This window comes from Aotus nancymaae, unplaced genomic scaffold (genome assembly GCF_030222135.1).
Source record: "Aotus nancymaae isolate 86718 unplaced genomic scaffold, 86718_ANA_hifiasm-v0.15.2.pri h1tg000072l, whole genome shotgun sequence".
Taxonomy (NCBI): domain Eukaryota; kingdom Metazoa; phylum Chordata; class Mammalia; order Primates; family Aotidae; genus Aotus; species Aotus nancymaae.
In genome coordinates this window covers 17,693,898-17,711,162 of record NW_026988487.1, presented here as the reverse complement: position 1 = coordinate 17,711,162, position 17,265 = coordinate 17,693,898, and the positions used below count along the sequence as shown (strand labels likewise).

At 38.4% G+C, this 17,265-nt stretch overlaps 1 protein-coding gene across 2 annotated transcripts in view; it reads left to right on the top strand.

Annotated features, from left to right (window-relative positions):
- Positions 1–17,265, top strand: part of MYO1D (myosin ID) — a 357,058-nt gene that overhangs the window by 118,614 nt on the left and 221,179 nt on the right. For both annotated transcript variants that reach the window (XM_012449252.3, XM_012449253.3), the window contains exons 12-14: positions 3,033–3,103; positions 6,309–6,383; positions 12,169–12,301. In XM_012449252.3, the coding sequence (XP_012304675.1) occupies positions 3,033–3,103; positions 6,309–6,383; positions 12,169–12,301 (279 nt within the window). The remainder of the gene's footprint in view (positions 1–3,032; positions 3,104–6,308; positions 6,384–12,168; positions 12,302–17,265) is intronic.

Here is a 17,265-nt window from a genome sequence, read left to right as displayed (position 1 = left end):
TGGGCTCTCTGTTGTGTTCCATTGATCTATATATCTTTTTTTTTTTTTTTTTTACCGGTACCATGCTGTCTTGGTTACAATAGCCTTATAGTATAATTTTTAAGTCAGGGTAATGTGATGCTTCTGGTTTTGTTTGTTTTGCTTAGATTTGCTTTGGCTATTTGGGCTCTTTTTTGGTTCTGTGTGAATTTTAGGATTGTTTTTCTAATTCTGTGAAAAATGATGTTGGTAATTTGATAGGAATTGCATTGAATTTGTAGATTGCTTTGGGCAGTATGGGCATTTTAATGACATTGATTCTTCCAATCCATGAGCATTGTATGTTTTTCCATTTTTTTGTGTCATCTATGACTTCTTTAATCCGTGTTTTATAGTTCTTCTTATACAGATCTTTCATTTCCCTGTTTAAACGTGTTCCTAGGGTTTTCTTTTGTGTGTATGTGTGAATATAGTAAATGGGATTGGATTCTTGATTTGGTTTTCAGCTTCAGTGTTATCGGTGGTGTATAGAAATGCTTATTCATTTTTGTACATTGATATTATATCCTGAAACTTTACTGAAGTTGCTTATCAAATCATGGAGTCTTTTGGAAGAGTCTTAAGGGTTTTCTAGGTATTAGATCAAGTTATCAGTGAACAGAAATTATTTGACTTCTGTTTTCCAGTTTGAATACCTGTTATTTCTTTGAGATAGAGATTTTTTAAATGTGTTCTTCTTTGGGATTTTTACCTAATGAAGAAAAGAAATGATCAAATTATCAAAATATTTTAATCAATGTGAACTGTTTCTTACATATGCTATTATTCTGTGTGTTGAGCTGGATATCATCCTTTGCTACTTACTAGCATGTTAAATTAGAGGTTTCTATCTTCTAACAGTTACTTCATTTAGGGACTACATTGTTTCTTCCACATCAAAGTTACTATGGAGAGACAGGCAAATGATCCAATAAAGCATAAAATTATTATTTAAACTATTATTAATATAAAAAGTTAAATGATAAATACATGACTGTTATTACCAAAAAAAGTAAAGAAAAATCTAAAACCTTCTGTGTTCAATCAGTTGTGACTTTGCAGCATCCAAATGTAAGAATGTTCCATTAGTGTAGACATCTCTTGGGTCCTTTTCCTTGAGAGGTTTTATGAAGAAAAAGGTTTTGTAAAAGGAGCTAATCAGAGAGAGAGCAGGAAAAGGGAATTAAGTATTTTGGAGACTTCTCTGTATGGTAGACGCTTTGTTCCCCATAGTTCATTTAATCCTCAGAACAACTCTCTGAGATAAGTAATTATTAAAGAAGTCAGAGTAAGTAGATGGTAGACCCAAGGTTTGAACCTTGGAGGTCTGACTCTAATTTCCTGTAATTATTCACTTGTCAAATTAATCGAACACGCCCTTCAGGTTGAGATTGTTATCAAACCTTAGAACCTAAGTGGTTTTTGTATATTTCCCAGGAAAACTTTTGTGGACTCTTAGATGTCTGCTAAAGAAACTGTAAGATTCCAAGTGATTCTTCAGAGGACAGACAAAGTCTAGGTGCTCCTGTAACAAGAAAGATTGTAGAAAGTCATAGAGACCTCCACAGCCATATAAAAACTGCCTTCCCATAAACTGTTTCTCTTCAGTGAGAAAGAGCTGCAGAAGGTTTATCCTCTATGAAGCAATAGACCTAACTGGAGTCTCAGCTTAGCAGACAGATGAGCCAGGCCTCTGTGTACATAAGAGAGCACAGATGTTATATTCAATTCCAGGAGTCCTTCCCAGTACCACTTACTAGCTATGTGATCTTGGACCAATCGCTTAACCTCTTTGAGCCTCAGTTTCCATGTGTGTAAAAGAGAGATCGTTATACCTTAGATGTCAGCAGTGAGGACTGAATAAGATGTGTGTGCCTAACAGTTTGTCAGTCTTCAGTCCGGCCCTCCTTAAGTGGACCTCGAAGGAGAAAGAAACGGTATCAGTCAGGGTAGGCTGGGCTACATGAAGATAGTAGCTTAATTTTGTTTGGTTTCATTTTGTTTTTGAGAAAGGGTCTTGCTCTGTCACCCAGACTGGAGTGCAGTGCCCCAATGGTGGCTCACTGCAGTCTCTGCCTTCCACGCTCAGGTGGAAGGTGATTCTCCCATCTCAGCCTCTCTAGTAGCTGGGACTACGGATGCACGCCACCACGCCTGACTAATTTTGGTATTTTTAGTAGAGATGGGGTTTTACCATGTTGCCCAAGCTGATCTTGAACTACTGGACTCAAGTGATCCGCCCACCTCAGCCTCCCAAAGTGCTGGGATTATAGGCCTGAGCCATCGTGCCCAGCCTGTAGCCAAGATTAAAGTGTCATAAGATAGTAGAAGTAAGTCTGTGTCTCTCTCAGGGACCCAAACTTCTATCTTCTGACTATTCCATGCCTTAGGGGCTATCCTCTGCATCCAACTACAGAGGAGAGAAGAAAGCACAGAGGGGGATCATTCACATTTTACCAGTTTGGGCCTAGAACAACCACACTTTACTTCCATTGTCCAGAACTTGGTTACTTGGTCATATTCATCTGTAAGAGTGGTCAGGAAATGTAGTCTAGCTGTGTGGATTTCTAGTGAAAGTTCAGTCTTGTTTTTATATTTTTTTCCCTCCCTCCCTTACTCTCCCTCCCTCTCACCCTCTCTCCCTCCCTCCTTTCTTTCTTTGTTTCTTTGTTTCTTTCCCTCTCTTTTTTTTTTAATCATACTTTAAGTTCTGGGATACATGTGCAGAATGTACAGGTTTGTTACATGGGTATACATGTGCCATGGTGGTTTGCTGCAACCATCAACCCATCATCTACATTAGGCATTTCTCCTAATGCTATCCCTCCCCTAGCCCCCCACTCCTGAAAGTTCAGTCTTTTCTATTTAATACATAAGCCATATTTTAAAATCAAGCCCCACACAATGTGATATCATAATTTGTGATATTATCATCATTTCATATTAAGTTGGAATATATTTTTAGGAAAGCAAAAGTGTCTGTTTTCAAAATAATCTCCTTCTTGATTTCTTAGCTCTGTGCCTCAGACAAAATTCTGGAGTTTGATCGAGATTTTCGAATTCGACATTATGCAGGTGATGTAGTGTGAGTATCTTACATTGGTACCTACCATGATTTGCATGCCACCTCACTTTAGAAAATATAACCAGGAAAAATGTGAATTGGTTTTATATTCATTTGCATGTTTCAGGCATTTGATATGTCAACATATTTTAATTTATTCAACTTAGAAAATGGCATAACTTCATTCATTCCTTGCTTTCAACCATTTACTGAGCACACATTATTTGCCCATGTACAGTTCCTGGCATGGTTGGTATTCAGTAAGAATCAGCTGGTAGGTCAATAAATCATGGAAGTATATTAAGAACTGGGATAGAAAGATGGATAAGATTGTCCTTGCCCTAAAGAAGCCAACAGTTTAGTGGAGAATATAGGCAGGTACGGCCATCAAAGGTCACTATAATGAAGAATGGAAGCTGTTAAGCTAGAGAAGCATCAGTCGTTATAGGAGCAGTGAAGAGGAATAATTAACCCACAGAGAGGGGCATAGAGAGGTCTTCCTGGAGGAAGTGATATCCAAATTGAGTTCCAAAAGTAAAAGAGGGTTAGTCAGGGTAATGAATTAGGAAGAGGGGAGGGAGAATAGAAAGCTTTCCAAGTAGAAGAAATAGTAGGCATAAAAAGGCCCTTAGGTGGGAATTACTCCTATATATGAAGATCTACAAATAGTTGGGTAATAGTTTTGAGATGAAGTCTTGCTCTGTCTCCCAGGCTGGAGTGCAGTAGTGCGATCTTAGCTCACTGCAACCTCCGCCTCCCGGGCCCAAACAATTCTCCCACCTCAGCCTCCTGAGTAGCTAGAATTATAGGTGGACACCACCACACCTGGCTAATTTTTGTATTTATAGTAGAGGCGGGGTTTCACCGTGTTGGCCAGGCTGGTCTCAAACTCCTGACCTCAAATGATCCTCCTGCCTCAGCCTCCCAAAGTGCTGGGATTACAGGCATGAGCCACCGAGCCCAGCCGCTCTCTTAAAGTGTCATTTGATATGGCATGTAGGGCCCATTCGAATAATATAGGATGAGCCTCTCCTCTCAAGATCATTAATCACATATTTTACAATATAAGGTAACATTTCCAGGTTCCAGGAAATTTGATGTGGAAGTTTTGTTGGGGCTGCATTTCTTAGCCTACTGTATTTATTATGCCTTCGCTGTCCACTGAACACTGCTCCTCATCTTATTGTTTAAAGAAATCATTTTCTTATTTTTTACGTTAAGAATTCTTTACATGTAATCCATTGTAGAAAGATATTAAACAAAAAAAAAGTAAAATCTTCTCTATAAATGCTGAAAAGATGTTTGAAGAAATTTTAGTAGCTGCTCCTGATTTAAATTAAAATTCTAGAGCCATAAAATAATATGGCTCAAAACTATCACGCCATCTGTCAAACTAACCATTAGTGATAGAATGGCACCATTTTTCACTTTTTCTGGTCCCGTTCCCAGGTTCCATAATACTGAAGAGGGAGAATCCAGTACCATACAAATATCTCCCACTAAAAATCCAAGCCTCACTTACAAGGTGCTTTCATACAACTCAGAATGGCACAAATGCAGAGCTGGATAGAGGCCTTAGAGATGACTTAAACCAGCCACTTCGTTTTACAGATGAAGAAACTTATGCAGAATGAGTAAAGTTCTTACTCAATGTCATGTAGCAAATTTACAGAAGAACTAAGACAATAACTAGGTTTCTAGACTCCTAGTCTAGAACTTCAACTAACACTTTTGAGGGATGTTCAGTGCCTCAGACTTCCTCTTCTCTCGTTAAACTCTTCAATCCTTTTCTGGATTTTTACCGAGTATCTTCTATGTGCTCAATACTTCAGAAGATATGGTCCCTGCCCACAAAGAGCTTGCCATGTAAGATAGATACATATATACATGCATACATACATGTGTGGTTGTATGTGTTCTTATTTATATACATGTAAACACAGATAGGTATATACACACAGACACATTTATATACATGTATACAATAAACAATGGTCTAAACTAATTGCCGTATGAGTAATAGCAAGTGTTGTTAGAATTTAGAATAAGGAAATACTTCCAGTATTTTGTGATAAACCCAGGAAGGCTGATGCTGATCTTTGAATGCTAGGAATTATTTTTATAGGAAGAAGTGGGAAGGATGCTAAAAAATATTCAGGAAATAGCAACTAGGTCCATTTGATGGAAGTGTATCCTTTTTTGTAGCACAGAGTAGAAATATTTGGAAGAGCAGCTTGAGATCAGATCACAAAGATTCAGTCAAAAGTGACTTGAAGGTATTAAGAAGACCTAGGTACCCCTGGGCAGCACAGCCTGAAGGAACTTTCTTGCAGGATTAATATGTAAGGCAAGGAATCCAGGTGAGAGATCTGGAAATTGCCCATACTGATGTGATTGTCAAGGGAAAAAACAGGTACGAGAGCGGAACTGTAAGGTGTAGCTGTGTCTAAAGTTCTGATTTGCCTAATCTCCTAGCCTCTGTCTTAATCATCCAGAGTCTCCAATGACTTGTATAACCCCAACACTGAATTGACGCCTCCTAGAGTCTGTGCCAGTCACTGGAGTAGTACAGCTTCTATTCCCACTCTTCTTACCAACTACAATCTTAGCTGGACTTTCAAGACCTTACTCATCTCTCTTCCTCCAAACCATCTCTACTGGCCTCCTCACTCTCTCTCCAGAATGCAATGCATGTGCCTGCTTTCGTCACTTCATTTGATTGATCTGTTTCCCTGTGTGATCTGTCTGCCTTTTTCTCCTCTGCTTATCCAATTCTTACCATCCTTTGCAGTTCTTCTTGGATTCTTTTATCCTACCCTGAACATTGAGTGAACCTTAGGCAAGTCACTTGACCTCCCTACGGATGAGACTGTTAGTTCCTGTATGTTGCTGTTTTGCTTTTATCTTAGGAATGCTGGATGATAAATACCACTATCTTTTAAAAAGTCATCTTCTTGAGGTAAGCAATAAACCAGTAGGAAATTATCATCCTAATCATAGTAATAGTACTGATGCTTGCTCTCCTTTTGAAGAATAGAAACAAAGTCCCTTCTCTTAGTAGGTAAATTTGGTATCCTTTAATGCAGAACAAGGTGAACAATACCAACTTTTAGATGATTGATTGCATAATTAACAGTGGAAAGGCTTGTTGCCTCCTAGAAAAGCTTAAATGTGGCTCTTGCTTGGTGAATAATACATGTTTTCTGTGATTTTTTTCCCCGTTTAGCTATTCTGTCATTGGTTTTATTGACAAAAATAAAGATACTTTATTTCAAGATTTCAAGCGCCTTATGTATAACAGGTAAGATTGAAATTTTATTAATTAACTCTAGGTTAAGCTCATTGGCATATGTAATATATGCACCTGGTTATATTTATGTGCAATTTTAAGAGTTTCTGGCATATTTTCTAGTTCTGCTTTATCAGACCTAATAAATAGCATATAACTTTATGATAAAATCTATAAACTTAGGGCAGGGACCTGCTAATAAAATTATTTGCTTTGATTTCCCTTGGGTTGCTTCAGTTTCTGCGCTCACTGCTGCCAGCCCTCCAGCATTCCCTACCAGTATACTCGGCAGTTCTCAGGCCAGGCCAGTGTGATGAAGTGTCAGGTGACATCTGGCCCAGCTAGAAGTTTGACATACTCAGATTCCCACTGTAGTGTCTTCACCCCCAAATAAGAGACCACTCTGATATCAGACTAGCATCTGGTATCAGTGAGCACTGATAGTGACTGAGCAGACAGAATCTTCTCACAAACCAACAACGTGTGGAAAAGTTGTGGCAAAATAAAACTAGGCAAATGATAACAAGTTTAAATCCAGTATGGATACTTTAAAAAGAAGGTCCATGAAGAAGAAAGGATTCTTGGCCATCTTATAGGTTGAAGAACCGTATTCACTCATTTATTAAATCTACTTAGTCAGTTGGTCAGTAGATTATCAAAAATGTATTGAGCACCTTGGAGCCAAACATTCTTCTGTACTGTAGGATATAGCTGTGAAAAAAATGTAGGCAAAGTCCCTGGCCTCATGGAGAGTAAAGTCTAGTGAAGGTGACAGTTAATAAACAAGGAAACAACTTTCAGTTTGTGACAAGTGCTGTGCAGAAAAAAACAAAGTAGATAAGCAATTGAAGGGTACAGACCAGGAGCTGTGAGGAATTATAGATAGGGTAGTCAGAAAAGGCCTCTTACTAGAAGTGACGTTTCAGCAGAGACCTGAATTAAGTGAAGAAGGGAGCCATGCAGATACCTAGAGGAAGAGCATTCCAGGCAGAGAGAATAACTAGTCCCAAGGCCCCAAGGTGTGGGAATGAGCTTGATTGTCTTGACAGCGAGGCCATTGTGACTGAAGACAGAGTGAGGGATGGAGAGAGTGACTTTAGAAAGGTAGGTAGGGCTTGGATTACAAAGACCCTGAGTCAAGATAAGAACAAAGTATGAAGGGAAGCGTTGGAATTTATGATGTGATGTGATTTATGTTTTAAAGATATCACTGCTGCTACTACTATGTAAAATGCACATAGTAAAGGACAAGCATGGAAATAGACCAGTAAAGGAGGTGAGTTTAATAATGCAAGCTGAGGCCTGGTGGTAGTGACAGAGATGATGAAAAGGAGTCAGATTGGGTGATATTTTGAAAGTAGAGTCAACAAGATTTGCTAGTAGAGAGGATGTGTGGTATGAGAGGAAGACAGAAACCAAAGATGGTAGCTGAGCCTGATAGGGGAAGACAAGAGGAAACACTAAGTGGTTCAGGAAAATCAAGAGTTTGCTTTGGATATGTTATGTCTGAAGTGCATATTGGATATTCAATTAAAAGTGCTAAATCAACAATTGCAAATATGCATCTGGATCTCAGGAGAAAGGTGAGGCTAGAGATATAAATTCACAGTCATCAGTGTATTGGTTGTATTTAAAGCCATAGACTAGGTGAGAGTATCTAGGGAGTAGGTGTATGTTTAAAAAAGAGAAGAGGTTAAAAAGATGAATTCCTGAGACACTGTAACATGTAGAGTCAAACAAAGAAACAGGAACTAGCAAAGGAAACAGAGCATGCCAGTGAGGTAGGAAGTAAACCAGGAATCTGGTGTCACAGAGGCCAAGCCAAGAAAAAATGCTTAAAGAAGAAAAAAAATTATAAGCTACATCAAATCTTGTCAGAAGGAGGAGTAATGAGAGGACCAAGATTGACCATTGGATTTGCTAATGCCAAGGTTAGTGGGAGGACTATTGACAACACTGGTTTCCATGTAGTGTTGAAGACAAATGTCTCATTGATGTGAGCTCAAGGGAATACAGGAAATGAGAATATAGAGACATGTTTAAACTGTTCTTTCAAGAATTGTTGTCAAATGGTTCATCTTTGTGGATGTTGACGCCACCAAGATTAATGATGGCGCTATCATCAGTAGAAAGTTTTAGACATAGGAATGTGACAGAGGGTCCTTGGAAGAACTGGGCATGGGGTAAAGGGACTTTCAGAAGGGAATTTCAATGCTTAATTTATCAGGTAAGGTATACTCATTTTGAGGAACAAATGACAGAGTCTAGCTTTTCTCTCTGCAGAAAATGTTAAAAGCTCAACTTGGAAAAAAAAGCCTCATTTGCCCAGTGGAACCAAATCAGGGTGTGTTGCCAGTATGTGTACCAAGAGGCTGCACAAGATGGTGTTTGTGAATTTTGTGAATGTACCATGGCCCAGAGGTTTATCTGAGAACAGCTTCACCCTTCAGTGGTGAACTCATATAGCCCAGGCTCACAGGGCCAGTGTAGGAACAAGCAGCATGTGGATTTATTTCCAGTGGAAAATCTAACAGTAACATGGAATGGAATATAGTTGTCCTGAGGTATACATGGGGGATTAATTCCATCCAGTACCCTCCTCCACCAAAGATACCAAAATCCATACATTTTCAAGTCCCTTATTTAAAATGGTATAGTATTTACATATAACTTATACACCTCTTCCCGGATACTTTAAATCATGTCTAGATTACTTATAAAACCTAACAGAATGTAAGTGCTATGTAAATAGTTGTTATATTGTATTGTTTAGGGAATAATGACCCCCAAAAAAAGTCTGTACATGTTTAGTACCGGCACTACCATCTTTTAAAAAAATATTTTCTATCCACGGTATGTTGAAAGTGGAAGCCATGAATATGGAGGGGCAATTGTAATTGTGTTCATATATCAGGCTGTTTTTCCATATTGGAAAACCTGCTTAGGAAGTCTAATAGCAGTAAGAACTCTCATTCATTATTACCCATGGAATCTAGAATGCTTAGTTGCCTGGTAGGCACACAATCAGAACAAAGGAACTTAAATAAACCCAACAAATAAAGGCATCAGGCTAAGATGAATCCATTTCACAGTAGGAATAGTTTTGCAAAAGGGTGAAAGATTGAAAGTCTGTTAAATGCAGCATATTGCATATATCTCCATAATAGGAAAGGCCTTGCCCGTGAGATGGGAAGTCTTGACTTTTTTTTTTTTTTTTTTTTTTTGGCTAAAGCCATCCTCCTAGATGGTATTGGAATGAGCCACCTTCACCTCTGGACACTCTTTGATGCTTCCATGGCTAACAACCTTCCAAAATTTGAATCCATTCTTTCTTTGTATATGTTAATATAATGATTTTTCTTTTTGAGAGGTGGTGGTATCCCAACTCTCAAAAAGAAAAAAGCTTGAAAGTGAGCTATGATCACACCAGCCTGAAGTACAGTGGTGTGATCATAGCTCGCTGTAACCCTGAACTCTAGGCTCAAGTGATTCTCCCACCTCTGCCTCCCCAGTAGCTGGGGGTACAGGCAGGCACCACTACACCCAGCAATATAATTATTTTTAAGCAGTGTTTCTTGGATTCTAGTTCTGTAGACCTTGATAGTATACACACATGTATGCATGCTTTTGTGTGTGTATGTGTGTCTGTGTCTGTGTGTGTCTGTGTAAATGGAGGGAGGAAGGGAGCAAGCATTTTACATTCCAAGTGCACAGACTTTTTACTCTTTACTACTGTCTTGTTAGCCAGATGAGATCTGTCTTACCTATTAATACATACTGGGTCTCTGAATGAGCTTCTCTTTTAAGATAATGGTCTGGTATTTAAAATATTTGAAAACTATTTTGTTAATATTACATTCAGGCTGGGCATGGTGGCTGACACCTGTAATCCAAGCACTTTGGGAGGCTGAGGTGGAAGAATCACTTGAGCCCAGGAGTTTGAGACCAGCCTGGACAGCACAGGGAGACCCCATTTCTATAAAAAAATAAAAAAGTTAGCCAGGCATGGTGGCATGTGCCTGTAGTTCCAGCTACTCTGGACGCTGAAGTGGAAGGATCACTTGAGCCTGGGAGGTCGAGACTGCAATGAGCTATAATCTTGCCACTGCTCTCCAGCCTGGGTGACAGAGTAAGACCTTGTCTCAGAAAAACAAAAATATTGCAGTCATGACTTGGCATGAAAGTTCTTTCTCTTTAAAACGACTCCCTACAACTGTTTGGATTCATTTTGTATCAATTCTGCTATTTAATGTATTATTTTATTTACTTCATTTCCAACCTTTACAGTGTAGTACAGGAATAGTCTCCAAATATGGCCAACAGTGAGTAAGGTAGACAAAAAATTTGGAGTAGAAACTGCATAGACCAAAAGCCAGTGACTAAAAGACAGTCTTTTGACATGTGTCAGAATGTTAAAGTACACAAAGTACAACTTTCTACTTTCTGAAAATTCTATTCAGTAAGTGTTAGAATGGTATTCAGGCACCAAGTGCACTGTAAATTGAGAACATTGCCTTAAATTATTTCTCTGCTAAAGTTAATAATGAAAAAGTTAAGGAAAAACAATATACATCTATGTAGTCATTTTGATATAAGTGTACAAATGGAAAATCATGGACTAGAACTAGAAAGTTATGAAACTGAGTTCATAAACCACAGCTTATTGCAGCATTTTGTAGCCACTTTGACAGTAGTTGGCACTGCTTGCTGGTGACTGCGAGGGCTGGGAGTGTTGCTCTGCCTGTGTTCACAGACCCAGTCAATCTGCACATCACCATTTATCTTCTTCACGCTGCACTCATCTACTCTTTCATCTTGCAGCTATTATTCTGAGCACCTACGTACAGAAAGGGAACCAACTCAATTTTTAAATTTTTGTATGAGGGAAAGAACATGGGTAAAATATTAGCAGTAGTAAGAATAATTAGCAATGAATACTAATGTTAATTATTTTCTCTTCTCAACTCCCAATTTTTTAAGAAAAGTTTTTTCTGACAAAAATTTCTAGGTAGCAAGCAACATTTTGAATTCCAATTACTTTACCATCAAAAGCACCCAATATGAAACCAGAAGAAAATGACAGTTGAGATCACTACAAGTTTTTAAAAATATCTCCACAGAGCAAAATAATGAATATACAGTTTGAACCTGAAAATTGACCTGAAATGCATTTTTAGAATTGGATTGCAATTGTCCTGTTGTCACATTAATAAAATATTGTAAATGCCAACGCTATTTGTTCTCAATTTGAACTGCAGTAAAGGGATTTAACTAGGGACAATATAAAAATGGTTATTTTATATTCCTACCTGTGTTTTTATAAAGAGCAGTCTTTCTGTAGTGTTACCTGTTCTATTAATATATAAATATTTGTTTTAATTCAAAGATGTTGCCACTTTTATATTTTCTGCTGTGACATTGAGGATCATTTTTCTACTAGTGGTTTGTCCTCATTTTTTAATCATCATAAAAACGAATTTGTTTTACATATTTATTGTAAGAGCCATGTTGATCATTTGAGGGTCCTATGTAGGTATAATAAACATGTCACTTTAAAAAAGTTTAAATAATTTTTTGAATGTGCTATCATTTGGAAAAATCTCAATTTGCATTGGAGTATCAGTCATTATACTTGCAGCATAATTTTCTGGATGGAATCGTCCTTCCAATTAGACTTTGTGAGTTCAGTCTGTAGTCCAATTATGATTCTCAGGATACATTTCAACAGACTTGCTTATCAGTTTTTATCCAGCTTATTTGAATGTGACATTTGAATTGCTGTTTCTGTGCTTCTCAGTTCAAATCCTGTGCTCAAAAATATGTGGCCTGAAGGCAAACTGAGCATTACAGAGGTGACCAAGCGACCTCTGACTGCTGCTGCCTTGTTTAAGAATTCTATGATTGCTCTAGTAGACAACCTTGCATCAAAGGTAATTATTTTCTTTTCTAAATACCCATTTTAGCTCATAGATTTTTCTCGATACTTATAAAGAATGTATATATGATTTGACTTTTAGAAATCATATGTAAATTGAAGAATATGTATAAAGTGCATGTTATAATAGAATTTTTATTCCTGCATTCTTAAAAATCTTGCCTCAGTGGAACAGTTGTTTGTGCCCTAGATTAGTATCTATCTTAAATTTGGGCTTTTTATTGTGTCATGGTCAAGGGGAAAATCTTAGATTTAAAAAATATGTAAGGTATAGCATGCCCAGCAAAAGGAACTTCAGTCCTGTGCTGAAAACAGGACCAGGCCAAAATAAGTAAGTAAAATCTTGAATTAAATTGTAAAATGCACCATTTATATATTGCGTTTGAGTACAAAATGGCCAGAGAGTTTTAAGAGGAAATTTAGTATGCAAGTATTGTCCTTAGACTATTTTAAATAGTTGAAATATAAAAAGATGTGTTGGCCTGGACATTGTGGGTAACGTCTATAATCCCAGTACTTTGGAGTCCAAGGCAGGAGGATCACTTGAGACCAGCCTGGGCAATATAGTGAGACCTCATTTCTATAAAAAGTTAAAAAATTAGCCAGGCATGGTAGCATGTACCTGCAGTCCCAGCTACTCAGGAGGCCAAGGTGGGAGGATCACTCGAGACCCTCCTGGGCAATATAATGAGACATTCTCTACAAAAACTTACAAAATTAGCCAGGTCTGGTGGTGCATGCCTGTTGTCCCAGCTACTCAGGAGGCTAACGTGGGAGGATCGTTTGAGCCTGGGAGGCAGAGGTTGCAGTGAGCCAAGATCACACCATTGCACTCCAGCCTGGGTGACAGAGCAAGACCCTGTCTCAAAAAAAAAAAAAAGAAAAAAATATATATATATTGTTGACAATTATTTGTGTTTTTTATTGTTCCCTTGAGAACTAATACTATTTGATAATGTTTGTCTGTATTTTTCCTTAAAGAACAGATTTCTACTCTTAACTGCTGCTGTTGACAAGTTTGATAAATTAGGCAGCATTCTGAGCCTTGTTATTTTTAGTTTCTTCATTTTTATCTTTCTCTTCTGGTGCTTCTTCTATGTAGTTTTTTCTTCGTTATCTTTTTTTTTTTTTTAAATCAACTTCCTCTCTAAGAATTTAAATCTATAGTTTCTGGTTACTTCACTGCGGATAAATTAGGCAAATGCCACAGGAACACATCTGTTCAGTAGCTTTCTATTTCCTTTTGTCAGGATTCTTTGGCCTCAAGTGACCGCATGTAAACACAATTTGTTGGCTTGTATAATCAAACCTCTAGAAGGGCAGGGGTAAGGACACTGGCACTGAAGGCTAGAATGCCATTAGGACTCTTCACTCTTGTATCTCAGCTTCTCTTTGCCTGTCAACTGCAGCCTACTTCATCCAGCAAGAAGAAAAGTGAACCTAGAAGGAAGGCACATGACACAAGAAACAGTTGAATACTGAATTTCATGAAATATTTTTAAATACTCAAAGTTACTTGATTAACTAGAAAAGGAATTGTTTTATTTTCTAAACTTGGCAGTTAATGTGCCTTGTAAAGAAATAAAAATTCTAGAACCTTCTACAATTTCTGTATCAGGAATTGCATTCAACTTCTGGTAAAACAGATCCTGAATTAGTGGCTTAAATAAGACAGACATTTATTACTGTCTCTTGTAAGTGAAGTATAGAAGAAGGCATCCCAGGACTGGTATAGCAGTTTCAAAGTTATTAGAGACCCACGTTCTTTCTGTCTTTCTGCTCTACCATCCTTGTGCTTGGCACCCATCCTCCTGGTCCATGATGGCAGCTGGAAATTCCTCCTTTTTAAAGAGACTTCCTGGAAGTTCAACACAACACTTTTGCTATATCCCATTTGCTACACAGAGTTGTCAGGGAAGCCGGGAAGGGCATTTTCATTGTGGTCAACTGTGCACTCAGCTAGGTATAAGTATTCTATTTTAAAGTAAGAAAAAAATGCTGGAGATAAGGTAAGCAACTAGCCTAGCAATCTCTGCTACAGCTTCCCAATCCATGTGTGCATGGAGGTGAGGGGAGAAGGAAGCGAGCCAAGGGTAAGCAGAAGAATATAAACAACTTACCAGTACAGTAGAAGGCAAAAAGGTGAAGCCAGAGTGAGGAGTCCTAGAGGACAGCAGGAAAAAGAAAAAAAAAGTTGCATTTAGAACAAAATAATTAAAATAAATATAAATAATTGGCATTCATCAATGTAAATTGATTAAGCAGACTAGATAGGTGGAAAATCCAGCTATATGCTGCTTACAGGAGGCACACATAAATAACACTATGTAGAAAGCTCAAAAAAAGATGTAGATAAAGATAAGCCATCTCAACAAAATAATAAAATGAAATATACATGGAACATTTACATGAATTGATCACAGAATAGATGACAAAGGAAGTCTCAACCATTTTGGGTTTTTCTGTGTGTGTGTGTTTTTTTTTTGAGATGGAGTCTTGCTTCATTGCCCAGACTGGAGTGCCATGGTACAATCTCGGCTCACTGCAACCTCTACTTCCTGGGTTCAAGCAATTCTCACACCTCAGCCTCCGGAGTAGCTGAGATTACAGCCACGTGCCACCACATCTAGCTAAATTTTTTTTTTTTGTATTTTTAGTAGAGACAGTGTTTCACCATATTGGCCAAGCTGGTCTTGAACTCCTGATCTCAGGTCATCCACCCACCTTGGCCTCCCAAAGCACTGGGATTATAGGCATGAGCCACCACACCAGCTGTCTCAACCATTTTGAAGTGCATATACAGATACATTTTTTTTATCTTCAAAGCAAGTAAAATAAAAATCAGCATTAAAAAAAATTTTAATGTTTAGGAACTGAAAAAATTACTCTCCTAAATAGGTCATAGGTTGGAGAGGAAATCACAATGGAAATTACAAAATATTTGGAAGTGCATGACAAAGAATTTGTCAAAATTTGTAGAATACTGCTAAAGTGAGCCATTTGTTATGCCTTTGTAAAATAACAAGAAAGACTGAAAAGTAAATGAGCTAAGTTCAACTCAAGAAACCAGAAAAGGAACTCCAAAGAAAACCTAAAGAAAAAAGTAAGAAACTAATTTTTAAAATAGTAAAACTTTAAAATAATAGAACAAAAAAGTAATCAATAAGACCTCTAATAAAGCCAATAAATTAAAAAATTATATTATGAACAAAAAAAGGGATATTACTGTGTGGGCATTATGGAGATTTTTTTTAGACATCAGAATATAGATAACTATGCCAATGAATTTGAAGATGACGGTTTTCTAAAAAAAAAAAGTCATCAAAATTAATTCAAGAAGAAAGGAACAACCTGAATATATCAGTAACCTTAAAGAATCTGAATAACTGATGATAAGTCCACCTTTTCCCAACTTTGCCAACAACATCAGATCCAGATGGTTTTACAAATTGGTTTTGTAAAACTTTGAGGAGCCATTAATCTCTGTCATGTTTTGGAGGATGGGAAGAAGAGAGGCAACTACTCAACTCATTTAATGAGATTAATATTACCTTAATACCAGCTTAATATGAGAAAATAAAATTAGAGATCAATTTAACTTAGAAACATAGATGTAAAGACCTCAAAATATATGAATAATACATTTTCTGGCAACACAGTGAATGAAGTGCTCACTAAAGTCAACTGAAAACAACTAAAATGTTAGATAAAATGTAGAAATCAACATCATGAATGCAGCCGTGAACTAACAAAAAGTAAAAAATATGCAAGCCAGGAGCTGAGTGAATGTAGAAGTTAACTGAGTGAAGGAAAAAGTAACTCCTAAAGCTGCCCCTCACCCTGTGGGGATTTGTTGAAGTAGTTAACTTTGAATATATTCAAGGCTGGATCCTTGAAGTGAAGCCCAGGGCGTGCCCAAAGTAGGGTGTCTAATAAGAAATTCTGTGCGTGCGTGCACACACACACACAAAATGGTGAGTGTTCAAAGGGCTACATGTAGAGTGAACTAGAAATAATTTCCCATTATCAGTAAGGAAAACTGCCTGTTTGGCCCTTGTCACTGACCCATGGGTAGAAAGGGTGTGAATTTCTCTTGAGAATTTATAATCATAAGAGAGCTGTTAGGAGGTTTACAACTCAAACTAATACTACCTGGGTAGCTTGGAAAAGTCTTAAACCGATAATTTGATTAAAGGTAGTTCAGGTCTTATATTGCCCCAGGCACCTGAAAAAAGCAAGTAAAAATGTTTTCCTTAAGGAAACTATCTTCATACTGTCACAGGATCCTTGGGGTGTCACTTTTATGGCTGGAAACCTTTGTGGCTGGTGGTGCCTTCGCCTGGGTTTTGCTCAAGCCTACTGGACTTGTTCCACACACTCAGCCTGGTGGGATGTGCTCAGCTTGCACTACCAGCCTGGATTCCACACCTGCCAATGGCAAGCCAGGCACAGAATGGCAAGGGGTGTGCAAGTGAGCAAGCGTGAGATCCAGCCACTGCATACAGCCAAGCACACTGGCTGTGGCAGGGCAGGCAGCTCCAGATGCCAGCACAGGCACTGGTTCCCTGTGAGGCTGCAGCCGGACCAGGCATACTGCAAGCAGCTTCCAAAACTGGCACCAGGAAATGCAGTGGCACCTGGAAGCCTGGAAATACCAAGAACTGCAGAGCCCCAAAGAGAGTGTTTCAGCCCTGGCTTGGGGAGCTCCTTAAGGGGTATACAGGTGAGCAAGCGTAATGTCCAGCCACTGCACACAGCCAAGCACACCAGCTACATCAGGGCGGGCAGCTCCAGGCACCAGCACAGGAACTGGTTCCCTGCAACACTGCAGCTGGACCTGGCATACTGCAAGTAGCTTCCATGGCTGGCACCAAGGAATGCGGTGGTGCTCGGAAGCTTGGAAATACCAGGAACTGCAGAGCCCCAAGGAGAGTGTTTCAGCACTGGCTTGGGGAGCTC